This window comes from Falco peregrinus, chromosome 5 (genome assembly GCF_023634155.1).
Source record: "Falco peregrinus isolate bFalPer1 chromosome 5, bFalPer1.pri, whole genome shotgun sequence".
In the NCBI taxonomy this organism is placed as follows: domain Eukaryota; kingdom Metazoa; phylum Chordata; class Aves; order Falconiformes; family Falconidae; genus Falco; species Falco peregrinus.
This window is the reverse complement of record NC_073725.1, coordinates 76,368,385-76,395,382: the sequence shown is the minus strand read 5'-3', so window position 1 is coordinate 76,395,382 and position 26,998 is coordinate 76,368,385. Positions and strand designations below refer to the sequence as shown.

At 47.3% G+C, this 26,998-nt stretch overlaps 2 protein-coding genes across 9 annotated transcripts in view; both read left to right on the top strand.

Annotated features, from left to right (window-relative positions):
- The window catches only part of TRAP1 (TNF receptor associated protein 1), a 28,064-nt gene extending 12,471 nt beyond the window's left edge, over positions 1-15,593 (top strand). The window contains exons 5-18 of the mRNA XM_055807003.1: positions 3,675-3,746; positions 4,488-4,648; positions 6,304-6,413; positions 6,605-6,678; positions 9,086-9,241; positions 9,624-9,744; positions 9,872-9,941; positions 11,124-11,271; positions 11,798-11,983; positions 12,570-12,708; positions 13,231-13,316; positions 13,850-13,995; positions 14,384-14,456; positions 14,748-15,593. Of these exons, the coding sequence (XP_055662978.1) occupies positions 3,675-3,746; positions 4,488-4,648; positions 6,304-6,413; positions 6,605-6,678; positions 9,086-9,241; positions 9,624-9,744; positions 9,872-9,941; positions 11,124-11,271; positions 11,798-11,983; positions 12,570-12,708; positions 13,231-13,316; positions 13,850-13,995; positions 14,384-14,456; positions 14,748-14,849 (1,644 nt within the window). The 3' untranslated portion in view covers positions 14,850-15,593. The remainder of the gene's footprint in view (positions 1-3,674; positions 3,747-4,487; positions 4,649-6,303; positions 6,414-6,604; positions 6,679-9,085; positions 9,242-9,623; positions 9,745-9,871; positions 9,942-11,123; positions 11,272-11,797; positions 11,984-12,569; positions 12,709-13,230; positions 13,317-13,849; positions 13,996-14,383; positions 14,457-14,747) is intronic.
- A 7,703-nt stretch (positions 15,594-23,296) lies between these two features.
- Positions 23,297-26,998, top strand: part of SLX4 (SLX4 structure-specific endonuclease subunit) — a 32,602-nt gene continuing 28,900 nt past the window's right edge. For 6 of the 8 annotated variants that reach the window (XM_055803516.1, XM_055803515.1, XM_055803513.1 and 3 more), the window contains exons 1-2: positions 23,297-23,452; positions 24,116-24,194. The gene's annotated coding sequence lies outside the window, so the exon portion shown is untranslated. Of the gene's footprint in view, positions 23,502-23,719; positions 23,741-24,115; positions 24,195-26,998 lie in introns of those variants that run through there. The other 2 variants (XM_055803510.1, XM_055803512.1) reach the window with 2 other exon arrangements.

Below are 26,998 nucleotides of genomic sequence, written 5' to 3'. Positions count from 1 at the left end.
TTAAATTGGGCTCAGGTAATGAGCAAAGATGTTACATTACCTGGGTTCTTGTTCACCAGCTAAACTAAGCAGTTTGTTGCTTTCAACTAGATTTGTTGCTGTAATTTTGTGCAGCTTGTTTCTGCTTTACCATAAAATGTGACATGAATACAAGAGCCATGGACTGACTGATTTGATGAGACAGTGGGGCCAAAGCTGTTTGTTTACCTGTCTATCAAGGCAGACGGAGGTCCTCAGGGCTGCAGAGCAAACAGGATTTCGTGGTGGGAACCTTGAGGTACTGCGTGTCCAGCAGTTATCCCACCGTCATTACACAGGACAGTCTCTGATGAAAACATCCACAAACCCACACCACAAAGGTTAGAACAAAGTGCAGAGAAAGCACAAAGGTCTGGTGCAGTTTGACAGCAAGCTTTGTGCCTGGGAGGTCTCCACACACAAAAAGGTGCTAAAAGCGGCTGCTGTCTCCTCAGGATAAATGTTACTTACTCTAGAAGCGTAGTTCAGCAAGTGTGGCCACAGAGCTCTTTGTGGTCCCTCAGAAGGTGGGGTGAAGGTCTGTAGCCTGCTGTGTAGTCTTGCAGAGAGACAGGGCAGTAGTGGGGATGGTTCAGGGGGAGGCTGTTCACTCTGCACTCAGGGAAGTCCCAGAAGGGAAATTCAACCAGGTGAGTAGGTTGTCGTTTTGCTGAGTAACAGAAGGGCTTCTGTAATTAACCTTCAGCTAATGAAGTGTCAGCACACTGGACTCTGTTTGATGGCATACAGTGGTTGGTTTCTCCAAGCTGTGGAGAAGCATTTGGCACTTTGAACTCTGAACGTATCCCTCATTTCTTGTAATTTGTGAAGCCCCATGTCCATTGTGCAGCCCCATGAAGCATGTTGCTTCGTGCTTTTACGAATAACTCTGCGGTGGCTGTTTTCAGCCTGATAAAACTTTTCTTGCAGACTGAAGGGTGGGCTTGAAACTGCCTGCAGGGGAGGAAAGGTTGTATTGTTGATGGTGGAGCAACAGCAGCCCTCGCAGTTGTGCTGGGCAATGGCAGGTAGAAGGTGTTTGCAGGGGGTCGTGCGGTGACACGGTGGTTGCTGGCAAAGACGCCCAGAGGCCGAGCAGCAGCCTGAGCAACAGCCAGCGCAGCGGGAGTGATGTGAGAAGGGCAGTGGAAGTCCTGCCAGCTCCTTCCTTGGATTTCACAGAGCTAGTGCTGGCAGCACTTGCGTCGGCGCAGCCCAGGGCTCACTGTTCATGGCCAGGTTCATTTGGTTCCCATGGCTGAAGAGGGCCTGCTCTGCAGAGCCCAGTTCCCGTCTTTCTGCTGCCACCGCTTTATTCCCCATTCCCTGGAGCAGCACCGTCTGGTGCAGGGAGCTGAGAAGCACAGTGCAGCCGCAGGAAAAGCGGGCACAGTGGGAGTAGGTTGGAATCTCGATGGTGTTTTCATCCCAATCCACGCAGGTGTTTGCCTACGGTAGGAAATGTCTGCTTTGCCAGGATCTTCGGCTGGCCACCTAAAAGGACACTTCCCACTTTCCCTGGCAGCGGCTGGGCGCTGGTGTGGGAGCAGACTGTTTTGAGCCGTGCTGTCTTTGTTCGTTGCGATTCACCCTCATCAAACTAGTCTCCAGGAATTGTCATTAAGCATTTTGCAATAAGTTTGGCAGGGTGTTCAGAATTCAATAGCTGAATAAATTTACGGGGTAGGGATTTTTTTATTTTTTTTAACATACTGGAATTTGGGAATGACATGCTGTGCTATAAATAGGAGTGGATCAGAGGACTTAAGAGTTCTGTTCAGAGTCTGGCATGAACAAAACCTGAACCAGATGCTGAAAACTTTTCTTTCTGGCTTTTTCTTCCCTGGGGGAAGGGACCACGTCAGATTCCTGAGCTTTTGCCATACCCTGTTTGTTTTTCCTGGCTTTTCATCTCCCACTGTTGAGATCTTACTGGGCATCATCCCTCTTCTCAGCCAAGTTGACTGACTAGCCTCACCGTATTTAATCAAGGGAAAGGTGTTGCTGTGCTGTGACTTGTGGGGATGCAGAAAAATCCCTTACCCACATGGCACCTCACTCAATAACCTCACAAGTCAACCACAGTTTGATCCTTTAGTGGAGTTAAACACTATATTAAAAAATGCGTACTAACATTAACTTACTTGGCTAGTAAATAAGCCCAGTAAATGCCCCACATGGGTGGTGGAGGTACGCTGTGCCACCAGCCACTCTGGCACCTCACCTCCAAGCCATCTAGCAGCAGCCAGTTCCACTTCAGCTCATTTTGCTGACTCCTACATGCCAAACCCCACCCCTGCACTGACAACACTGGGAGTGCATCAGCCTGCTTCTGGGATGTGCAGGCTGCTGTCCGCTGCACTTACCGCTCACAGGTACTCAAGTAGAGCAGAACTCCCACATAAGCAAGAATCACCTTTCACTTGGCTAATTTTCACACTGTTTTCGTCTTACAGAGTGGCTTAGAGGACCTGTAAGAGTGGCTTCTCAGGATGTTTCTGTCAGTTAGAGAAGCTGCTGGGATCTGGGAGAGGGAATGGCACTTGGTTTTCAGAAGTGGTGTCCTGCCCTTCTGAAAATTAGCCTGCCCTTTGCTTCTGTGGAAGGTGTGTGTGGAGCCAGTTTGAAAATACGTTGGACTACAAAGTGGGAGAGATTTTTGTTGGGATCCTGTGTGAGAGGGTGGCCATTTCTAGCTGGGGTTTGCTGTTACCCATATTGCCTTGGGGGCATGCAAATGTGCTGTGGCAACAAATGAACTTGCAGCCTGGTCTGAGGCTTGCTGCAGCCTTTTCTGGATGGTGGTGGCACAGGGTCTGCTGCTTGAGAGGTGTGCACTAGCAGCAGGGAGATGTTTATCTGCACACAGCAGTGCAAATCTGTATTAAAGTGGGGATCACAGCAAGCCACGTGCCTTTGGAGCATGTACGGAGCACTGTGAGGTGTGGCCAGTGCACTTGCAGCTGGGGTTCTCCTGTTCCTAGAGGCACGGTGATACCCAGCTCTCAGGGAGCTGGACATTGACAACTTCACGCTCCAGTCTTGTGGATCATGTAGGGGAGAGGAGGAAGGAAAAGACAAAGCAGATGGAGATCAGTGAACGTGGTGCTTGTAGACAAGGGTTTGCATTACCTGAGAGTTAAGGGATTCACTGCTCTGCCATTGATTCCTGGTGTGAGGACATCTGTTCCCCACCTGCAGGCTGGAAATAAGCTGGTTCTCACTGCTCCTCAACAGCCTTTTGGACCCATTCAGGGGTGGGAGCTGTCTCTGTATGTGCACGGCGTCTGGCACGGTGAGGCCGTGGCTGCAATGAGATCTCTCCAGCACTGTCACCCTGTGCGTTTTTAGAGGCATGAAGAAACCAGCTTGCCTTGGTATGGTTTTGTCTTCTCTCGAGAAACAGCTTGAGTCTCTGAGCTTTCTGGTGGTTTACAGCCACAAGGCAGCTGTGGCTGCCCCTTGGAGCTGTGTGCCTTGTGAGTCCGCTGTCCTCATCATGTGCAGGTGGAGTCACAGCTGGAAGTCTGTTGTTGTATTTACTGCTCAGCTGGCTGGGAGAGAGTGGGAGTCAGAGGTGGAAGTTGCTCAGGTGCTGTTTGCTAAAGCGATGCTTCTCTACCGATATTTCAGCTACAACTGCTGTTTCTTTTCAGGACACAGGTATTGGGATGACCCAGGAGGAGCTGGTTTCTAACCTTGGTACCATTGCTCGGTCAGGCTCAAAGGTAACTTGGGATGAGGCACCCCTTCTTCCCCCCTTAGAAAAGTCTTCTCCAATTACAGCCACTTTTGTTTTCCCAGTAATTTCTCATTCCGTTTTGTCCCTTGGCCCCCAGCCCAGCTGGGAAATTACACCCCTCTCGGAAGGTGAAACCTGCCTGTGGAGACTTCTAGCTCTTAATGGTCTCTGCTGTGTGCTGTGGGAGGCCTATGGTGCCCAAGCAGCACTAATGGGCCTGGTGGGTAGTGCTGCTGTGCCTGGGTACCCACACGCCCAGATGCCTTCCTCCCAAAGCCATCATTCTGGAGGGTCACATGCTCACTTGGCATTCACCTTGTGTCTGGGAGGGCAGCAGCTGTGTCCTCGTGCTGGCAAGTTGAGATAGATATATATATGTGCCTGTTTTGGTTTGGGTTTTTTCGCATCTCGAGTTACCATTTTAAGGTTTCGTGCTTCTGGTTGACTGAGGCCTCATTTGTTTTCCTTTACTGCTAGTGGCAGTGAGGTTGCCCTAAGCAATGCTCCCCTTTGCCAGAGGTGCAGTCCCTGTGGGAGAAACCCTTTCCCTTGGGCACCATCCTCGGATGATGCTGAAGGGGGAGATGAAGGTGCTGGAATGCCAGGCTGCAGTACCTGGTGTAGGGCTGCATCAGTACATGAGGACCACAGCTGGAGGGTGGACTGCAGCTTCCCCGTGGTACCTGAAGTCACTGTGTGTTGGTTTATCTCTTGTTTGTTCCTCCAGGCTTTTCTAGATGCTCTGCAGAGCCAAGCTGAAGCCAGTAGTAAAATCATTGGTCAGTTTGGAGTGGGTTTCTACTCAGCCTTCATGGTGGCTGATAAAGTGGAGGTGTTCTCACAGTCTGCAGAGCCGGGCAGCCCAGGCTACCACTGGTCTTCAGATGGGTAAGGCTGCAGAATGGGCTGGAAGCATGTGGGGGTGCTGTGTCCAGACCAGGCACGGACTGAAAGCTGTGCAAAGCCAGATGGGGCTGGTGTGGTCTTTCATGAGTGGGTTTACTGGTTTCCATCCTGCTCAGATTATACATGGCAGTGAAGTGTGGCCACATGTGCCATTGTGAAAACCACAGGGACAAACTTGCTTTGTCAGAGCAGGTGTGCTGTGGACAAAGAGAGTACCTGCCTCTTGTGTTCCTTCCCTGCAGGCAGCAATCATCTCCGCAGTGCTCCATGCTGGAGGGACAGATTTCATCTCTTTGGTCTGGTTGTCCCCTTTGTTTTTGTTTGAGGACATGCGCAGTAGGCAGGGCTTGGGCAGTGCTGTGGCTCTGTAGGCACTTGCCTTCTCTGAGTTGGATCTGTGTGCTTATCCTTTGCTTTTTTCTTGACGTTGCAAACATCTGTGATGGCAAAGCTGTGGACTGCTGGACCATGTTGAAATTGGAGCTTCTGGGGCTGACAAGCTCTGCATCCCCTTAAAATCTCCTAGGAATAAAGAACTTAACTAAGTTATTTAAATTCTTGAAAAAACATCTTGTAACTGAGACATCAGACTATCTTGGGCTGCAGTCAAGCTGCTGTATACTGCAATCTGTATTGCTGTACACTTTGAAGGCTTGTTTGTCTGTCATCGCTGCTGCTCTCCCCTGGGTCAGTGCTCTCACCAGTGTTTGATCCCCATATGGCATTCACTTAGCAATAGGGTAGGAACGGTCATCCGGAACAGGCTGTCTTCAGCAGAGCACAGCTGCTTTCCATTGCCAGTTACTGCATACTCCAGTGGAGATAAGAATGAGGGCCCACAAACAAGTCAGAGTTGTTAAGGGAGAAGGCAGGAGCCTGGGTGTTGCAGTCACTGTAGGAAATGAAGGAGAGGAGTTGAAGGCTAGGCTCAAACAACCTGAAGTTTTTTTGAATCGTAGAATCACAGAATGGTTTGGGTTGGAAGGGACCTTAAAGATCACCCTGCCCTGGGCAGGGACACCTCCCACTAGACCAGGTGGCTCCAAGCCCCATCCAACCTGGCCTTGAGCACTGCCAGGGATGGGGCACCCACAGCTGCTCTGGGCAGCCTGGGCCAGCACCTCACCACCCTCACAGTGAAGAATTTCTTGCTAATATCCAATCTCAGTCTACCCTCTTTCAGTTTAAAGCCATTCCCCCTTGCCCTGGCACTACAGGCCCTGCTACAAAGTCTGTCCCCAACTTTCTTCTAAGCCCCCTTTAGGCACTGGCAGGTGCTGTAAGGTCTCCCCAGAGCCTTCCCTTCTCCAGGCTGAACCACCCCAACCCTCCCAGCCTGTCTGCACAGGAGAGTTGCTCCAGCCTGCGATCATTGGTTTTGTTTCCTTCTCAGTAGAGGCTGCTTGGTGTCTTTGCAGAGCAGTGTGTCCTAGATCTGGTGGCTCTGCAGGGAAGACAGCCACATGTTTTGGGGGCTTCTCGGAGGCACAGAGAGCATTCAGGCGTTCCGAGATTCTTTGCCTTTTCCTCTGAGTGCTGAAGTGTTGTGTGTGCTCTTAGTTTAATAAAACCTTTTTATGTCTCATCATGGATGTATTTGAGGTAAAAGCTGACACAGGGTCTGTTTCTAATCCTAGTTCAGGAGTGTTTGAGATTGCAGAAGCATCTGGTGTTAGAACTGGGACTAAGATTATTATACATCTCAAAGAAGACTGCAAGGAGTTTGCAAATGAAGACCGAGTCAAAGGTGAGTGGAGGAGGGAGATGCTGTTACCTGCTGAGGGTCTGTGTGAAATCTGTTGGTGCTTCATGAGTGGGAGGTGAATTTACAGTGGTTTTCCTCTCCTGCAGCAGCACCTTTCACCTACTGTTACTGAGGAAATTCTTACTGTGTTGTTTTCACAAGCATGATTCTTCTGTGTCTTGTTTCCATTCCAGAGGTGGTGACAAAATACAGCAACTTCATCAACTTCCCACTGTACCTCAATGGGAGAAGAATTAACACATTACAGGTGAGCAGGAGGGCCACAGGCAGGTCGCTCATGGGGATGAACCATTATAATCTTCCACTGGAAAGAGGAAACGGCATAAAGCTGCTGCTGTCCCTAGAAATAGAGAGGGTTGTTCAGCATATCACAGACCCTGTAGTGATCAGTTAATTAGAAGAGGAGACAGTCACGCACAAGTCATGCCTGGAGCTGCTTGTTGGCACTTGTTGGAGAGAATTCTTGCAATTAGCAAAGCAGTTTTTATTTGTAGTTATCTTCTGGATCTTCCCTTAATCAGAATTATAATTTCAATGCTTTATAGTACTTATTTGTACTTTAAGCTGGGTGACGTATTAGCGGTGCAGGGATTGCTCATATCACTGGTGTGCTGACACCTCTTGCTGCAGTTCTTTCTGTCCTTCAGACAGGGTAGCCAGTGATGGTGAATGGCTGATTTTCTTAGTGGCTCAGCTCACAGCCTGAATTTCTTCACAGCTCCTAGCTGAGCACTGCTTGATGCTGGTATTTTCTGACCACTTGAAATTATATTGCAGCTAGATCCATTTCAGTCAGAAGTTCTTGGCACACTTGCAGGAATCACCTAGGTGAAATTAATTATCTTTAAAACAAAAATCTATGAATCATTTTCTTCCAGCGGCTTCTTTTCTGGTTGTGTAAAGCTTCCTCACCTAAGAGAGCAGGTAGAGAGCATGTGTGTGGGTTTTTTGTTTCTTGGAATGTGGCACTGAATGCACAGACTTTCAAGACTGTACTTAAGTATTTTATCATGTTGATTTTTTTAAGGTTCTGTAATTTAGGTTATTAGTCACTGATATTTATTTGAATTCCTGCATAATAGTGTTTCTGTTCTAAAGGCTTTCTAGCTGTTTCCCTTAAATTGCAAAACCAGAAACAGATGTAGACAGCTGTTCGCTCTTTCTACCTGACAATCAATAGAACAGACTCCCTAGAGAAGAGTAGTACTAGAGCAAGGGGTGAAATGCCCTTAATCAGAGTCATGTACTTGTATCTTCTTATCAGAAAATGTTTTCCCTTGAGATACAGCAACAGCTTTATTCTCAGTATGCTCCCATTTCAGGCCTTTTCTTTATCCAGGATCTTGGGTTTGTGTTTTTCCATGCATGCACATCAGTTCACTGTAAACAACACTGTAGTTAGTTCCCTGGTGTGGATTTTCCCACATAAGCTCCTGAAGGCTTGCCATGTAGTGGACAATGTGGAATCAGGGGCTTTTCTGGTCTGTGATAACTGTAGCTACAAGGAAGCTTCTGGGAAAGCAGCAGTTTACCTAACAACAGCTGCTATAAAGCACCTTAGTACCCAGTTGAGTCTGTAAACCTACCTGTTGTCTGCAAACCCTCCAGGACACTTGCGTGTGCTGGAAATGTTATGAAGTCACTTGGGGAACAAGGCTTTGAGGCAGAAGAAGCTTAAGGAGTGTGGCAGCATGGCAGAGCTGCCAGAGCTGTGAATCCCTTGGACTCTGGTAGGTGGAGGGTGGGCTGGATGTTTCTGTTGCCCCCAGTAATCACTCCTGTCACCGCTTAGGGCTTGAGTGGCAGAGTCGCCTGGCTGGAAACACAAGAGTCTTAGCTGAGTCCCAGTGCTTGTGAAATAGGCACAACCTTCCATGTCTTTGCTAGATGCCAGTCTTTTGCTGAGGTACTGAAAACTTAAATATGATGTGAGCATGGGCTGAACACTCCAGAAAGCGTTGCAGGGTTTAAAGCAGCAGCAGGTGGAAAGCATGGCTATGGGAAAGGACCTGGCCTGGAGCTCACGGCTTCAATTCACATGTTGATGTGTGGAGCAGTACTGCTGGAGCACTTCCTGACCCTGCAGCGGGGATGGCAGAGTGGTTCACAAAGCATCCCCTGAGCTGCTCTAAATCAGCAGAAAACAGGCAACCTGGGAGTTGCTTCACAGGCACTCGGCTGACCTTGTGGTGGGATAGCGACCTCCGTCAGGGAGGCGGGACAGTTGCAACGGACTCGCTTAAATTTCCACTTTTCTTTTGCTTGCTGGTCAGGCCTTGAGATACTTGACTAGTATTGCCAGTCTGCTGAGCTGTGGTAACCGTCCAGGACACTCTTCACCAGTAGCAAGCATGAGGCAGTAGAGGTTAGCCATATCCCTTCTGTTCTGGGCTAAACAAAACTGCCTTACCTGTGTTGCAGGACAAGAGTACCTCTGTGAGAGGGACAGTAATTTGTTAGTTTGGGATAATGTGCCTGAACCATGATACATCCCACTGCTCTCAAGCTGTGCAGAGGAGTCTGGCTGTTGGAAAGATCATATTTCCTTACTCCGGCATCCTGGCAGGAAAGCGTAGCTCTGAAAGAAGAGCCCTGCACCATGAGGCCACAGGTCTTGAGACCTGATGGGATCTCATCTCCCTTCTCCTCCACAGGCACTCTGGATGCTGGACCCCAAGGACATTGGCGAGTGGCAGCACGAGGAGTTCTACCGCTTCATAGCACAGGCTTACGACAAGCCCCGCTACATCCTGCACTACAAAACTGATGCTCCCCTCAACATCCGCAGCATTTTCTACGTGCCTGAGCAAGTACGTGCCCTTCTGTCCAGGGAACAGTGGGACATCTGCCCAGTTGCTATGGAGAGGAGAGAATAGGAGAGCTCCTTAGGGAAAGGAGGCAGCCAAGGCTGAAGAATGGCAAGGAGGAATATCCAGTGTGGCATCTCTGCAGCAGGCTGAGTGCCACAGGATAGTCGTGGGGATAATGAGGCATGACAGCAGTGGGAAGGTGGCTCAGATACGACCCTAGGGAAGACAGCCAAAATTTCAGTTCTTGTTGGGTTCAGCACTGATAGGGAAGACCACAGTGTAACCTGGTCAGTTGGTGCAGCCACAGAGACACTGCAGCACCATGTGCAGCTGTGCACCCTGCACAGTGCTGGTGTTACCCTTCTGTCTCTCGTTCCTGCAGAAACCATCCATGTTTGACATCAGCAGGGAACTGGGCTCCAGCGTTGCCCTCTACAGCCGCAAAATTCTCATCCAAACCAAAGCTGCTGACATCCTGCCTAAATGGCTGCGTTTTCTTAGAGGTGCGTGCTGGGACCAGGAACAGCAGGCCGTGGGCCATGGCTTCCACAGGGGGTGAGGCAAGGGGCTGCCTTTCGGAGCCTGGCACTCACGTTTGCCTCGCTGTTCAAAGATTGCTCTGTGTTCCAGGTGTTGTGGACAGTGAGGATATACCCCTGAATCTCAGCAGGGAGCTGCTGCAGGAGAGTGCCCTTATCAGGTAAGCAAGTGGTAGATCCTGTGGACTGCTGAGACTCTTGCAGTTTCTTGCTGGTTGAGGAGGGAACATTGTGGGATAGTTAGATGGGCATGGAGGGACCTAATATGTAAGCTGCAGCATTTCTGTCCTTGAGAATTTCTGTAGTCTATCAAGTGAGTTGTTCCTCAGCCATGCTGGTCACACCTCAGGATGCGGGAGCAGTGTCCTGTGTCATACAATCTGCTTGGGCCACGTGTCCCTCATGTCCTAGACTGCCTTTCAGTATCTCTGGTCTACAACAGTAACAGTGGATTTGCTGTTTAAATTGTCTGGTACCACCGAATGGTTTGGAAAACAAAACCAAACAGTAAGTCAGCTGTCAATACTGGGAAGCTGGGCCTTACCTTAGTGTCACCATTATTTATGTGTAGATCCTCAAACAGCACCTTGTGCCTCCGGTTTCCAGACTTTCTGCAAAGCTCTGCTGTGCTCGCACACACGTTTGTCAAAAACTGAGTGCCAGTCAGCAGGGTTTTCACTTGGTGCTGAGGCCCAGTGAAGCTGACTGCTGGCAGGCCAGTCTCCTGTAACAACCCCTGAGATCTGGCTTTGGTTCTTCCTTCCTTCTTGTCCTTTGAGTCCCCTCTCAAACATCTGTCGTTGTTGGAAGCTGAAGGAAATATAAGAGTAGGCTCTTACTCCTTAGCATCGGTGCCATTGTCTTGTTAGGTTTGCTGGCTAACTTTGTATTCTACAGCTGGTGAAATGCCTCTACCTTCACTACAGTCACCAAATTAACCCTGTCACTTCACAGTGGATTTTCAGGCCTTCAGAAAGGGTTCCTCCAAGCCGCTGCCTTGCCACATTTAGGGATAGCCATGGGAGTGAGACAGATGCCCTGTGCATAGCTGGTTATGTACTGCAGCCTCTCTGAGTTATGAGTCAAACCTTCAGTGAAGGTTTGAGCTTCAGCAGTACATATGTACCACAGCTCTACCTATCTCTCCAGCTCAAGAGCTGCTCCTGACTGAGAAAGAACAGAAGTAAAGCCATGAGGGAGAGGCAACAGTGGACCCAGAGTTTCTTCTTTGTCCTCACATTTGCAACTGCATCGCTAGAACACTGCACAGGGAGAGAGATGTTCACCTAAAATCTCTTGTCTTGGTCTAGCAGCTATCTTTAAAAGGCTTGTTTCTGCTGCAGGAAGCTCCGAGATGTTTTGCAGAAGAGGCTGATCAAGTTCTTCATTGACCAGAGCAAGAAGGACCCTGAGAAATATGCCAAATTCTTTGAGGACTATGGGGTCTTCATGAGAGAGGGGATTGTCACAATAGCAGAGCAGGATGTCAAGGTACCAGGAGTCCTGAAGAACTGCAACTGATGGGAAAGATTACTGGCTCCTGCCGTGACCTGGGAAGAGGGGGATGCTGCTTCTCTGTGAATCTTACATGCCTGTAACTTGTGTTCCTGGGTCTAACAAGACCTACAGATTCTGTAGTGCCCGAACTCGACTTTTTATGACTGGGTGCTGCTTCCCACTTAATTCAAGACCCTGCAGAGTCTCTGTACCCACACTGTGTTGTCAGCCCTCCCTGATGCAATGTGAACTACAACAAGCAATAAAGTAGGGCCTTCCCCTACTGTTGTCCTCTGCCTGGATTCCCATTTCCAGGAGAGCTTGACCTACACCCTGTCTAGGTCACTTTTCTGCCTCCTTAATATCTGGAGCAGGAAGGGAGGGACTCAGAAACTCCTGAACCTTTTTGGAGAGCTGCAAATAGGCCTGCATGCTACAAAGAGAATTCTTGGGGCTGGGAAGGTAGCCAGGTAGAGCTACAGTTGCCTGCCCTCATCTGACAGGAGGACATTTCTTCCAGGAGGACATAGCGAAGTTGCTGCGTTATGAATCATCTGCCCTGCCTGCAGGCCAGCTGACCAGCCTGACTGACTATGCCTCCCGCATGAAGGCAGGGAGCAGGAACATCTACTACCTGTGTGCACCCAACCGGCACCTGGCTGAGCACTCCCCATACTTTGAGGCCATGAAGAAAAAGGATATGGAGGTGGGTGAGCGGTGTGCCATGGCCAGGGTAACACCCTGAGCTGCTACATCGGTGGTCAGGGCTTACCTGGATCTCAGAGCTGAGCAGGGCAGTGAGGCCTGTGATAGACCCCCACCACTGTGGTGCCTTTGCCTGGGCTCCCTCTGTCTTCCCTCAGACTGGCCAATGCAGTGTGAGGCCAGGAAGGACCTGTCACAGACCCCATGCAGGTGGGTTAGTACTTGTGCAGAAATGCTGACATCTGTTTCCTTCACTGAATCCCAGAGCAGAAGCCTAGTTGCTGCAGAGCAGGGCTGGTAATGGTGTTACAGGTGCGCTCTGCGGGCAGTGGCCCTTTCAGGATTGGAGTCAATGCTGGTTCTCCTGTTGCGTGGGGCAGCATGACTTGAGATACAGATCTGCCACCCATAGTAACAAAGCCCTCAAAGGGTTTGCTTTCATTTGGAGCCCTGAGCAATAGTCACCACGGGGTTGAACCTGCTTGTTTCCCTTCTGATGTTCTTGCTGTGTGGTGCAGAGTTGCCTTGGGAAGGAGGAAATGCTGTTACATCCCAAACAATGTGTTAGTGTCCCTTTTTTGCCACAGGTCCTATTCTGCTATGAGCAATTTGATGAGCTGACACTCTTGCACCTTCGGGAGTTTGACAAGAAGAAGCTGATCTCGGTGGAGACAGATATTGTTGTTGATCACTATAAGGAAGAGAAGTTTGAGGAGAGCCGCCCAGGTATCATGAGGCTCCTCTGGCCGTTCCTTCTGCATGCAGTCCTGCTGCCTGGTGCCAGCCAGTGAGGGTGCACCTCCTCCAGTGCTCTTGCAACTCCTGAGCATGTGAAAAGAGCACTCCGTTCCGTCCTGCCATTCTCGTGCTCTGAGGCAACTTGCAGTTCTTGCAGATTCTTTTCATCCCACGTGACAGAAGTTTAAGCAATTTGCTAATTTTAACAGATGGAACCTCATACATAGGGTTTCCATGATCTGAGTTTTAACAACACACGTACATTTGGTGCTCTGATGGAGGCAGGCAGGTACTGGCAGGGCGTAAGCCTGGCCTCTCAGGGTATGGCATGGTCTGGGATGAGGGCATATATGTAGGTCTGTGCTGCACAGTGCTGCCTTCCCATTTTCACAAGAGAATAATTGGAAGAGAGAAATGGAAGTATGAAATGGACTGAGCTCAAGAGTAGAGCTCGCTGTCTGTTGGTGTGCTATATATGCATGCTCAGATGTGCCCTCTTTCCCCTGGCAGCTGCAGAACGTCTGACAGAGAAAGAGGCTGAGGATCTGATGGCCTGGATGAGAAATGCTCTAGGCTCTCGGGTCACTGGTGTTAAGGTATGTATTCCATGTCTGGGTAACTGAGTACAGGAGATCCATGGAGGTAACAATCTAGGGAAAAAAGGTGGCTGACTGCCGATCTGCTGCCACAGATTGATTTTTCTTTGGACCCTGAGAGAAATCACTCTTCTCCGTGCCTCCTTTCTGTAAATTATATGAATGCTAGCATTTGTCATTTGGATGGTCAGCATGACAGCAGAAAAACCACATCTTAACGTGTAACGAGCAAAGTCCATTTTACTGGTTTATGCTCAGGTTACCAGAAGGACAGGCTGGTGACTGCCTTGCCTGTGGGCTAGAAAGGCTTATTGGCAAGAAGTGCTTTGGGTCCAGCTGCCTGTGGACCAGTGGGGCCATTTGGGCCCCCAGCTTCCCTGCTGCTGGTTTAAGCAGCTTCTGTGGGGCAGGGACGAATCATGTGGAGGCTTGGTGTGGATCTGTGCTGAGGAGACTCTTGAGTCCTTGAACCTCCCCCACCTCTAACCCGTGTACGTTTTCCATCTTGCCACTGATCGCTGGTTTTGCCACAGGTGACTACACGGCTGGACACCCACCCCGCCATGATCACTGTGCTTGAGATGGGGGCTGCCCGCCACTTTCTTCGCATGCAGCAGCTGGCCAAGACCCAAGAAGAGCGTGCCCAGCTCCTGCAGCCCACCCTGGAGATCAACACAGGGTATGGGGGAACAATACCAGTGCTAGGCCTGGGGCAGTGCAGTCTTTCTGGGATGGAGTCAGAGAGGAGGCAATTCAAGGCTCCCAGTTAGCAGAGCACTCCTCATTAAGTGCGGTGCATGCCTTAATCTGTGAGGCTTGCATGGCACAGTTGACATGAACCACACACCCACACTATATTCAGCCCTCTGAGGCCCATGGGGTTTATAGGGACAAGATAGGAGAGAAGAGAGAAGCCCCCAGAACAGGAGCAAGGAAGCTGGAGCTATTTTGGCCTTTAGGTAGAACCTTTTCTGTCCCACCTTAGCTTACCTGCTTATTGTGGAAATACATTTCTCATTGTGTCCAAAAATACCACGTCTGAGTCTTGATCTCTCTCTCTCTTACAGGCATGCTCTGATTAAGAAGCTTAATGAGCTGAAGGACAGTCAGCCTGATCTGGCCCAGCTGTTGCTTGATCAGGTGAGAGCCAGTCCTTCTCCAGAAGCAGCAGCATCCTCCCCAGCACCAGCTTGCAGACCACATGTGGCAGGGAACAGGGTGAAGCTCTTGTAGTGGGCAAGAATCCCATCCTTCTGTCGTCCCTACTCTGGGTGTTTCTGGTCCTTGTGGTCCATGTGTTTTCCTACTAGATGGCCTAGAAGACACGCTTGGTCTCAGCATGCAAGACCTGGAGAGTGACATTCACTTCCTCCTCAGCTCTCATGCAACTTGCTCTTGCAGTGTATTTAATAATGCTTTTTTCTTTTTCAGATTTATGAGAATGCCATGATAGCAGCAGGACTGAATGAGGATCCCAGACCAATGGTGAGCCGGCTGAATGAGCTCCTCACCAGAATCCTGGAGAAGAACTAAGCCCCAGAAGACTGAAGGATGAACTCTGTGCTGATCTTTCTTTCCTCAAGTGCAGTCACCCTGTCGGCTATTGCACCATCTGCTTGCAGGCCCGGTGCAGCAAGGAGTTCACGTGGCAGAGTGCTAGGGAGAACGCAGGGGGCTTCCAACCCTCACTGCACAGGGAGGAGCCAGTTGTAATTATTAGATCATATGTCATCAACCTGTTCAAAGTGCGCTGTTCTTAGTAGGAACAAAATGCAGAGGTTGCTGCTAAAACAATATGGTCAAATTTCTGACAAAGTCCCAAAGAACCTCATTTCATACTGTTTCTGAAATGGCCTTTCCCAAAACAGATGTTGGCAGCAAGATTCCCAGTTAGGTTTGTGAGTACACCCCCGCCACACACTGAACCGCTGTGCACCATTGTGCTCCGAACAGGCACTGGCAGAATTAATTTGTTAAGAAACCTCCACCTCTGACCAGGCAGGCGGAGTTTGCCAGCATGGAGATAGATTGCTGCCATTAGCAGATGCAGATACTGTTGGTGGAACATGTCAATACAATCCCATGGCAGAAAAGATGACCAAGCTGCTGGATAATTGAGTTCATCCTGGTCTTGCTGTGGAGAAAAGGAAGTAACTGGGAAACAGCTTTCTAGTGTGTGGCTTTCTGGAAGGTCTCCAGGGTTTTTGCCTCTTCTGTGGGATAAACTGCATGTCTAGCTGCTCTATATCTATGATAAATAAACTCTTCTTTTCCAGACCTTTTCACTCTTCTCTCTTCCCCTTACTTTTTTGATCTTTGTGTCTTTCAGCTTGTGATTTGTTGGTTCTTCTTTCTTCAGGGCATCAAGCACTGGACAGTGGTGGGAAGAGAGGGCTGTGAAAACAATAGTAGGTAGTAGCAGAGTGTGGAGGGAAAGCAGGAGAATCTGCAGCTACAAACCCTGTTAGCCTGGACTTTGAAAATTAAGTTTAGCTCTTTGAATCCTTTCTAAGGAGCAATGTCTGTTCAGCAGAGAGGCCTTTGTAACAGAAAATGCCATACTAAATTTCCCTCTGTGTGTCTGGTTTACACTGTGCAAACTGGTTTACAAGAACTCCTCCTCCTGCTCAGTGGGGACTCTGAGGCAGCCATGATATTTGTTTAGCTAGTCTTTAAATTGCCAGATTAAGATTCTGAAACTGGATTTGGTTAACTGGATGCTCTGCTGGACAGGACAGTCTCCAGCTCTTTAAACTAAAGGAAGCCTGGCTGTACAAAGAGGAATGAAAAGAGTCTGCTGCATTGATATATAAACATGCAGGAAGAATTACTAGATGATACATGGATGTGCAGAGGCTTGTAGGACGCTTGAAAGGAGCAATACAGTGTGGCCACTTCAGTGCAGGGTGTTTCGTGAACACAGACTGAAGAAATTAAAACCTTTGGTGAATTTCTGATGCTAATGACAGAGCGGCTGAGTGCAGTAACCTGCTAGCTGGTCACCTGGTGCTCACTGATGAAGTGCCTAAAAGTGGCATCTGTTGATACAATGCCTGAACTGAACCTGGATGCTAGTTTACAAAATTTGATGCAGTGAGAAGCAGAGTATGCTTACTGTGAGACAGTCATGAACCATCTGACATGTCTTTAGCCTCTCCAGTCCTGGGAATCCTCCAGGAATCTGAGCAGCTCTCGAGGTCCTAATTTTTTTGCTATGAGAGATTTGTGACTACAAGATCAAATGAGATATTTGTTACTGGAGTGCAAACCTACCTTTTGTCACTGTACCCATCAGACACAGTGAGGATGGTGATAGTCCTGGGAACCTGTATGCAGCAAGGAGCAGTAGCAGCAGTAGCAGTAGCAGGAGAGTGTTTTGACCCAAATCTCACATACTTTATCATGCTGCTTTGTCTAAGCTTCATCACTGCATGTGCCAGCAGCTTCTCCTGGCCCTCACCTCTCAGGCCCAGCTTTCCATTTTGTGAAGATTTGGAGAGAGTGCTGCTATATGAAGATTCTATGCGTGGTTAACAGAACACATCCCAGTGGAAAAGTGGGATGTGTGGAATCATGTTGATGACACAAGCTGAAGTGCTGATAGAAGTACAGGTGAGTCGCTTGAAAGCTAATCTGTAGGTGACTTAGTGTCTGAAAGAGCCTCCGCTTGGATGCGACAGAGGCTCTTTGGTAAACGAGCAGTGTAAAAGATGATTTCAAATGTAATGGTAAGCGGGAGGCATGGAAAGCTAGTTAGAACCTGTTTTTTCACTTTCTGCACAACCTTAAAATATGCTGTGCAAGCAGAGAAGGCCTGTATGGATCTTGCATCAGAACTTCAGTGCTGTTTGTAGTGGTAAAGCTGCGGTTGTACTCTTCCAGCTCCCCTGCTCTCCACTCAGGTACTAAATTACTCATCCTCAAACGCATTGTATCACTAAGCAGTTTCCATCCAGCTTGTGCTCTTCCCTCGGTGAGAGTAGTGCCCCCCATTTCTCTAGTATATTGAGGTGAACCAAAAGTTCCAAGAGCGTGCAACATGTGTGAACAGAGCTGTGACATGCCCAGCATGGGCTAGTTATGTCCTTTACTTCTGTTTTTGCTCTATCAGATTTCCCCATGGGATGGAATTAGGGATCTCCAACCTGGAAAAATCTCACAGAGCTTATTTGACTTCCAGGCTGTAAGCAATGCTGAATCCTGCTTTATGCAGAAAATTGATCTATCGGGTTTGATTTTTACTGGGACCTCATTAGCTGCTGCCTGTCTCATTTTTTGGTGAGAGGTGGTTTTTGTTCATTTTTCTGCAAGTTAAACTTTGTGTGCTGACAAACTGTTGGTGATAAACAGCGTGCCTTCTCTCCTGCTCTGCCCAGGCTCATCAGCTGCAGAGTCAAAACTATATCCTTCGGGGCAGAAGATGGAAAATATTTATAGGCAGTGAAATCCAGTTTGAAAGGACATTCCTGAGACCTCGTGCTTTTAAACTTGGACAGAATCCCTCTCACGTCTGGCTCAGGACCTTGAAACTGGACTGGCCCATAAAGTAGTTCACTGGGCCAGATTGAGAACAGAGTTTTCTCTCGTCCAGACTTCCTGCTGAGACTATCGAGAGTGTCTTGGATAGGCTCCAGGTCTATGATTTATGGACAAACCACAGGCCAGGAATCTGCAATCTAAGCTCCTTGAGCAGCAACTGTTTAAAACATTAGGGGAAGAAATGGCCACTCTTTCCAAAAGAAGAAAACTTGGGAGCCGTTAATAACGTTTAGCGCTTCTGTAGTGCCTCACAATTGTTAATTAATCCTCCCACTCTCCTTGTGAAGTAAGTCAGAATTGTTCTTACTGTACAAATAAGGTCTGCATGGAGCTTAAATAAATTTCCCAAAGCAACACAGGGAATCTGAGTTAGGGGCACAGCCCAGAACACAAGAATCCCAGCACAAAGTGAAACAAACCTCCTCCAAGATCCAGAGGCATAAAGACAAGTACCTGCTGGGTTTGGATGAGGTAATAAACACAAATGTAACAGCAACTTCAAGAGCTTCTCTGCCCAGTACCCTGTTCATTTGGATATTCTTCCCAGGGCAGTTCTGGGTCTGCCCAAACCTTATCCATTGATATCATGTGGTTTCCCGGATTTCAGAGAACACCTGAAAGCTTGGCTGCTTGCTGGAATTACCCTGTACAAAGTCCTTTCCAGCTGGTTCTCTCCCCTATTGCTTGGGAAGAAGAGGATGGCATGCTAAAAATCTCTCTTTTTTTTCGACCCAGAACAGCTCATCCCTTGATGTGTCTGGAGTGGGGTTAAACATGGGTTTTCCTTTTCCTTCATCAGCAGGAAACTTTTCTTCCAGAGGAAGAAAAGGGGTCATCTGTTCTCCCTCTGCTCTCAGAAGCACCTTTTGTTTCTCCTTTACCTCCCCCTTTACACTTAACCGCCATCTTCTCTAGAGCACTTGGTGGCTGATGCTGTGGTTGCAACATAGTCTGAGCCAAGAGGGGAGCTGATCTGCCTGGACGATCATTTTCCTGTTCTCATCTATGACAGGAGGGTGCTCCTTGATGCTGTCTCCCACTGTCAGTCCTGGACCACCTTACAGCAAGAATTTTATCTCAAATCACAAGCCCCCTTCCCATTGCACTCCTGGAAAAAGTCTGGAGTGTGAACAGGTGGGAATGGGTAAAAAAGTCTGCTGTAAGTCCTGGTTGAAATGGAATAGTTGGCAGCAGTGCAAGGACCAAAGGCTTCTAGTAGTACTTAAATTTGTAAGGACTCCTGATGGTCTCATTGCTGTTAATCTATTTAGAGCAGCAGGAAGGATGAAAAATTGGTGAAAGAAGCAGAGTTTCCTCCTCTTTTTAAATCTATGTAGCAAAAGGTATTGTAATGAATTGTCCATTAAATGTATCTGTCCAACTTTATTCCAAATGTGAAGATATTATCTGCAAGGGATTTGGGGTCAGGTAACAGCAGTTAACAAAGCAGCAGTCTGTGAAGCCAAGCAAAGCTTGCTTCTCCTTTTGCAGCCCAAGTAAATGAGGGGTAATTGGGGTTAAATCCTGATCCAGAAGTAAATCAGTAAGTAAATCCTTCACAGAACTGTCCCAGATTAAATCCTTAGAAACTCGGGAAGTCAGAGCTGTGACAGGAGGCAGAGGGAGATTAAACTTGAGTTTTGTTTCACTGATGTAGCTCCGTCACTGGATTTGTTCTGTCTCAAGTGGTTTAGCAGATATTTTAAAAAACAAGTGTACTAAGTTATCTTGTTTCAAGGAATCAAAGGATATGGTTTCATTTTTTAGTTAGGCACTGTATTTTTAATGTTTAGAAATTCTTAGCATGTTTAATGCCCAGTGCCTTTACTGAATGATAGTCATTCTTCTTGGAAATTATAATTCATTGCACCCCCCAGGAGAACAAGGCAAATTTTGGTTATAACAAATTAATTTGACATGCACACTCTAACTTGTGCTGTGTGACTTCCTGAATGGAAACATGCATATTTTTCTGGCAGGCTTGCAAGAGGAGATGTAGTGGCATGCACCATCCCAAAATTCACATTTTAGTGGAAAACAAAATGAACCTGCTCTGAAGAAAACACTGCATTGTTGCTTGTTTTGCCCTTTCAAGAGACTCAGCACACTGAGTATTGTGCTGAGCTCTGTCATCCAGCATGGCCAAAGTCCATGAAAAGGGCAAATTAATACCATAAATTAATGCAAACTCTAAACTTTACTCATTTAAATTGGCCTCTGTGGCTGCTTCTCTGGTCACTACGGACCTGGATTGAATCAGTTTCTATCCAAAGCTTTAAAAAATTATTCTGGAGCTGCCAGAGCCACCAACGTTACAAGTCTTAACACACACCAGTGGATCTGCCCATCAGACTCAGCAGGGTAACAAAGTGAAACACAACTTTTGAGAACTGCTGACTGCAGTGTACTGGGGATAAATATGTATATGTATATATAATATACACGTACTGTGTGTATTCATAGATATGTAGATAAACATATTCACATCTTTACTATAAATAGCATTGCATGGTGAATTCAAGCACAGTTATTTTTAAAACGTTTTAGTATTGGCAGTAGTGTCCACAAGTTCCATAATTGTTGTTTTCTTTAGAGACAGCTCAAAACCAAAGTGTGATAGTAAATATCCTGTCTTTTACATGGTGTATCCAAAGTGTTGCTATTTCAGGGGCCTGCTAGCATCTACACAGTTGTAAATCACTGGAGAATACCACTAGAATGCATTGAATTAAGCCAAGATGTTCATAGAGTCTAAAGCACTGGGGCCCTATGCCATCTCTGATACAGAGCTGTTCCCTAGTGGGAAGAAAAAGTGAATTATTTAAAAATTGCTAGCAGAAGTCAAGTAGGTCTACATGGAGAATTTGATCATCTGCCTCTGATCAGCTGCCTGATTTTGGGAGAGCTGCTGCTTCTCTCTGTACCTCTAACTGTGGTTGCATGTTCTAGCTGATGGTGGGTACAAATCGCGAATAGAGCCTGTTGCAGCGACCACATCCTTGTTTCCTGAGGTTAGAAGCCTTGAAATGTCCTGTGAAATAGATACCTGTTTGGTAGCCAATTTGTACTGTTAAATATCGGTGCTTTTGAACCCATCTGTACTGGAAATGCTGCAATTCCTCTGGCTTTTTTCAATGCAGACTTCTAGAAGGCTGCACTTGCGCACATCAGCAAGGCTCAGGGTGTTTGTGCTACTCACGTTGAGCGCAGTAAGCTTTAAAGGATTCAAGCAGTGAAAAAGCAGATGCTTGTGAGTGTTACGTGCTTCACATTTCTCAGGGGCCCTTTGCTTTGGTATCTCAGCACTTTTAGAATAGAAAATTGTGCTTGACTATGTGAAATGCAGTAGAAGAGCTAGAGGCTGTGGCGTTGCCTGGCAGCCACGATGTGGAGGCTGATCTGGCTAAAGATGTGTGTATTTGCTTTGTTCAGTGGTGTTTCGACTGCCGATGGGCAGTTTCCCCAGCTGAAGGTGTGTGACAGGGTCTGCAGGCTGTCCTGTGCCTTCTGGAGATGCCCCTCCAAGTCTTCTTGGTTATTATTTAAATATTTGGTGCTTTTGGATTCCGTTTGCATTTAGGGTATTGTGAAACAAAATGTTACTGTGACTTGGCTTGTTACTTGTTACTGCTTGGTTCTTGTGGAACCAACACAGTGTCTGGGTACCTCATAACTGGAGTATTTTTCAGTATGTTTGTGCAATGCGCACTTGCAAGTTCTTGCAGGGTTTTTCTTCAGAGTGTTTCTAATTCCCTTAAGTGTAGCAACTTTAGAAAGAACTTGAATAAACTAGCAGAAGTGTTGAAAGACACAAACCAAAGGATTTCTTCATAATCAGTTTTGGGTTCTCACACTGACATGGGCACATTGCATCTCATGGGGAGATTCACTGCAGAAAATGCATCCATCAGTCCCACCAAAATAAACAGGCCACTAAGTATTTGCTTAAAATTCAAGGGTTTCCAGCTAAAATTGTCTCATTTGAATTTAGCATAGGTTAAAAATTAAATTGCTTTGCTGGAAGTGAAAATGCATGGTGCCTTGGGAGTTTGTTCTGTTTTAAAAGTTGTAGTTAATTCTTTTTCTATAAGCTTTCCAATTAGGCAAGGCTATGACAGTGTTGGGCTTTTTTGGTGATGTCAATTATGGATCAAGATATAATTATGGAAAAATAAACATTACATGTGAAGGAGTCATCATATTGCTCACAATTAGAAGTATTTGTTCGTAAAGTGCCTATCTTGCTGGTTTTGAAGCACACTAATTGGAATGTCAGCCCCAGCATGTTCTGTGTGCCGCTAAACCTCTTCCCTCTGCTTCTTGACCTGTTAAGAAGTGTTACCCAGGAGTGATTTTGCTTCTTGCTGCATCCATACCAAGTGTTGAGAAAAAAATCCTGATTTCAACACAGAACATGCATTCAAAATGCAAGTCCCATGTATGACCCCCCCACGCTCACCGCATCTCTGGTGATTTTATACCTACAGGCCCTTGGCCGCAATTAAGTGTGTGTTTGGAGAAAAAGATTCTTGATCCTGACTCTGAATTAATATTCAGTATAAGGTCTCTTGAGTTCTGTAGTTGAAAAATGGCATCCATTTTCCTGTTCAACCCCTGGTATTAAGTACAGAATAAATAGGCAATGTTCTTTCTTTTGACAGATAAAGGTTGGTAAAAGCTTGAGCTACATAACTGCTCGCCTAGGTGTTTCAATATGTCCATTAATTTCCATATGAGCAGCACAGCATTTGTTATAAACCTAAAGCATTACAATTATAATGGGCTTTAGTTGCAGCTTTGCAGCATGCAAACTCATACCTTAGGTTTTAGATGTGAAGATGAGTGACTTTAAGTGATAGCTCCATGATTATTAACAGGTGGTATGAAGTTCTCTCCCTCTTTCCAATTTATTTTTTTTCTACATACGAACATTTTGATAGATCCAAGTCCTTTAAAAATATTCATCAACAACGCTACGCTGTATGCTTTCCTCTTTCGGTGGTGTTTTTTCCAGACTCGTTGTTCACCTCAGTTACAACCCGAGCCGAGGCTCTAACCAAACCCACCAGCACTTAAGGCCCGCCGGGGCGGGGGGCGGGTCGGGACCGGCCGAGGCCCTGAGGTGCTGCATGGCGGCGGGAGGCGGCCGGGCCCGCCGCCGCCACTTACCCTGGAGCACGGCCGCCCCCGGCGGCCGCCGGACCGCTCGCCTCAGTCCGGCCTCGCATCAGCAGGCGCCGCCCAGCGGCGCCGCCTGCCCGGGGGGAGGCTCCCGGCCGCTGTCCCGGAGCGGGGAGCCCCTGAGTCAGCTCCGCGAACAGGCCGGGCCCCGCTGATGGAACAACTGGGGGGGGGGGGAGGCATCACCACAGCAACCAGTGGCGGGAAGCCAGTGCGCCTGCGCGGGGAGGGCGCGGCCGGGGCCGGGTGCGCACGCGCAGACCCCGCCGGCAGGAGGCTGCCAGGAGCGTGGCGCATGCGCGGCGGGCAGGCCGCGGGGCCAGCGAGACGGTTGGCGCCCCGCGCATGCGCTTCGGTTGGGCATCGGGGCTGCCCGGCGGGGAGCGGCGGCCGCCCGTGTCGCGGCGGAGAGCGAGGTCAGCGGCGGGCCGAGCCGGCGGGCAGCGCCCTCACAGCGACGGCCGTGTGGGCAGCGCTACCGGGGCGGCGGCGGGCGGGCTGGCGGGCGGCGTGACGTCATGACGCCGGCGCAGTGAGCGCGGCGCGGCGCCACCTGCTGGCCGGGAGGCGGTGGCGTCGAGCCCTGGGGCTGGCGTTACCTCAGGGTGTGGCGTCATGCGCGGTGGGACGTGACGTCAGCGGTGGGACGTCATCCCCTCGAGGGGAGGGGGAGGGGCCTGGTCGCCGCGGCGAGGGGCGCTGGGGTGAGCACCGCGTTCCCTCGGGGCCCCGCCGGGCCCGGGAGCGCTGGCGCCTTGGGGGGCCTCTGGCTGGGTCGGGTGGGCGGCTCGTCGCTGTGTGGCAGCTGCCCCATAGGGTGAAGTGCCGTCCTTGACGTTAACGCAGTATCACAAGCAAAAACTGGGTGCTAAAGGCGAGGTGTTCAACGGCAGGCCTGCTTGCGAGGGTGTCAAGAGTTTAAGCATGCACAGGCTGCTTGGAGGATTCATTAAAAACTCTGTTTAATGCATCCAGTCTCAAAGCAAACTTCTCTCGAGCAACGTTATCAGGGAGAGCAATTCTGAGGAGTCTGGCAGCTGTTCCGTGAAGCAACATGACATTTTATCTTTCTGTTCCAGGCTCAGCGGCACGAGGACCAGCGTATGGGCCTGCCTTGGTGGGGAACAGTCGGTGTCGGCTGTTTTACCAACTCTTTGTGTAAGTGATGCTCATGCCGCATATATACAGATGCTTCTTTTAACCATCCTGTTTTTAAATAATGCCAGAATTGTGCATTTACTGTGCAAAAATATCCATTATTTGTACTAAAATAGTTTTGAGTCTAGTAAAGCCCAAGGGCAGTAACATTGACTGATGCTCTGTCTGCTGGCTTCTGTATAAACTCTCAAAAATCAGGGAGTACAGTCCCTGATTTGACTGCAAAAAATGACCCTTGTGTGGTTGGCATTCATACCTACTTAAAATGCTGTTCTTCGTCTCCCTCCAGGTCCCTTTTCTCCCCTTCGATTTTGCTGTTTGGATTAAAACATTTTTCTGAATAGCCAGAAGTCACTGTATTTCTTGATGCGATACGGGTGTGTCAGAGGCAGACTGGAAACAAGCAGATAGAATTTTTATCGTAAGCTTTACATTTGGAAGAAAATAGACCTCAAGTTCTTTTGAGCATTTTCTTTTCCCACTGGGTCAATTTTCATGACACATTTTTTCCAAAGAAACTGTCAAATGGTAGAAAATAGCAATTTAAACAGGATGTTTGACATGCTGTATGCTAGTGAAACAAACTATGCTTTGCGGTCCTCAGTTGTACACGACATCCTTGTCCAGGGTTTCTAGAAAGAATTTTCCTGAAAGCTGAACACAGAGGAATTGATATCACTGTCTGAGAGCTGACCTCTTGCTGTTATTGTAGCAGTCCATGGAAGAGGCACATTTGTGCATCTTTGAGATCATTGGTATGATACCAGCGTTTCCCAGAGCACTCACACCAAGTCTGTAGGTAACTATATTTAGATATTGAGAAGGTGAAGGAGCTAAGTTAATAGTTTAATAGGAAAAAATGTAAAAAATGTATTTTCAGAACAGTAAACCAAGCCTGTTCGTGATAGAAGCTGGAATATGGAGAAAAGATACGATAGCATGAAAACATCATAAAGCGACATACCCACAAAGTAATGTGTATTTTGCTGTAGCTCTTCTATGTGATTTTAGCTGAGAAGAGAGCAAGTTATTAGCTGTTATATATCAATGAAACATTAGTGTAAAAGATATATTATTAGATCACCTGTAGAAATCCATGATGAATTTGGCCACCTTTTCAAAGTAAGCATCTTTCTATTTCAGAGAATGTGGGAAAATCAAGATACTGCGTTAAATTTCAGTTTGGATTTGGCTTTTGTGATTATAAGCTTCAACATAATCACAAATCAGGAGACACACTTTTTGAGAAAAAGTAGTATCAGTAGAATTTACATTGTTTTAAGTGAATGTGCCCTTTAGAATACCATTGTCTTATTGGAGAGAAATGGCTTGAATGTTTCACATTGTCTTCTTACTTCTCTTTATATTCACTTCTTCATTAATTATTCAGTTGATTTTCTTTCCGCAAACATCCGTAAGGCAGATTGCTCCATTCTTGATGTGCAAAATGAAAAAGTTGTTTGACATGGTCAAAATTACCTGTATCAGGGTGGAGTCAGACACCCGGGGTAAGGTCACATTGTGGTCAGTTTGTAAGAATGACTGCCTGTGTAAGGCTTTGTGCTGGGTCCTGAAAAGGCAGTGTGAAAAGCTATGTGCCACTGGTGCTGTATGAGCTATAGGCCATGTGTCCTCTGGAATGAATCATGCTGTAGGTTCACTGTCACAATTTCACCACAGTTTTCACTAGGACCAACTATAAAGGAAATAAAACCTTTTTACTGTTAAAGCATATGTATTGATATGGCCACAGACTCATATAGGGGCCCACCATTGTTCTGATTAGCTGTCCAGACTGCTTAGTCCTTTGTAGTTGTTGCTTCCCAGGATAGATTTACCTACGCTGTAAGTATGGCCTCGGCCCAAAACAGGGACTTTGTGTTGAGATTTGTGCTAGTTTACCAAGTCGGCTGCATCATTCTGCCTCTCTGTCATCAATGCTATCTAACAGTTCCCTTCTCTGCATCATCAGGCAGCTTGATCAGTGGTGGTTTATGTCTCTCCTAACTCATTTCTTAAGTCTAAGTAATAGAAGAGCGAGATAGGCAGAGAGTTAATCTCTGAGGGATGTACTAGAAATATATGCTCTCAATGACTGCTGTTTGCAGTTGCATTTTGAAACCTATCTAGCTACATTTTAATAATTTTTAAATGTGTTGTATTGATTTTGTATAATTTTAATTAACCATTTGGTCCCTCGATACTTTTTTAATGGTTTACAGAAGAATTACACCTCTGTTAACACACAGAGGTCTCATTAAAAAGGTATTAGCTTAATGTAGGAGATCTTGGTTTTCATAAAACTGTGTTGATTGGTATTAATTTTATTATCCATCTTTATTCAGCAATTCCCATATAAGCCATTTCTTTAACAGCCTGGCGTTGATCTCGGTCTGAAAGATGGGTGTTTACTTCCCTGATTGTCCTTTTTGAAAAACCACAGTGACTTCTACTTGCAAATGATCCAATTCTGTTGACAGAAATACCTTCAATAGCTGCTTTTCAGTATGCTTTGGATTACTGTTAGAGTAGGCTACTTTCATCAACATCATGGGATGGATATTACAAGAATATTTAGTATTCTCAGTATTAACAGTTCTGCAGTTTGTTTTGTAATGAACTAGTGGCCTTGGTAGTTTCTTCTTTTTGGTTTTGACATATACCAAAAGGATCTTCTTGAAAATCCTTACCTTTTCTGACCAGGTAACTAATCTTATGTAATTTTACCACCTCCTCATTCTGATACAGTTCATTGTTCATATTCAGTGCTATGCAGTTCCCTTACATGTTGATATTTTACATGT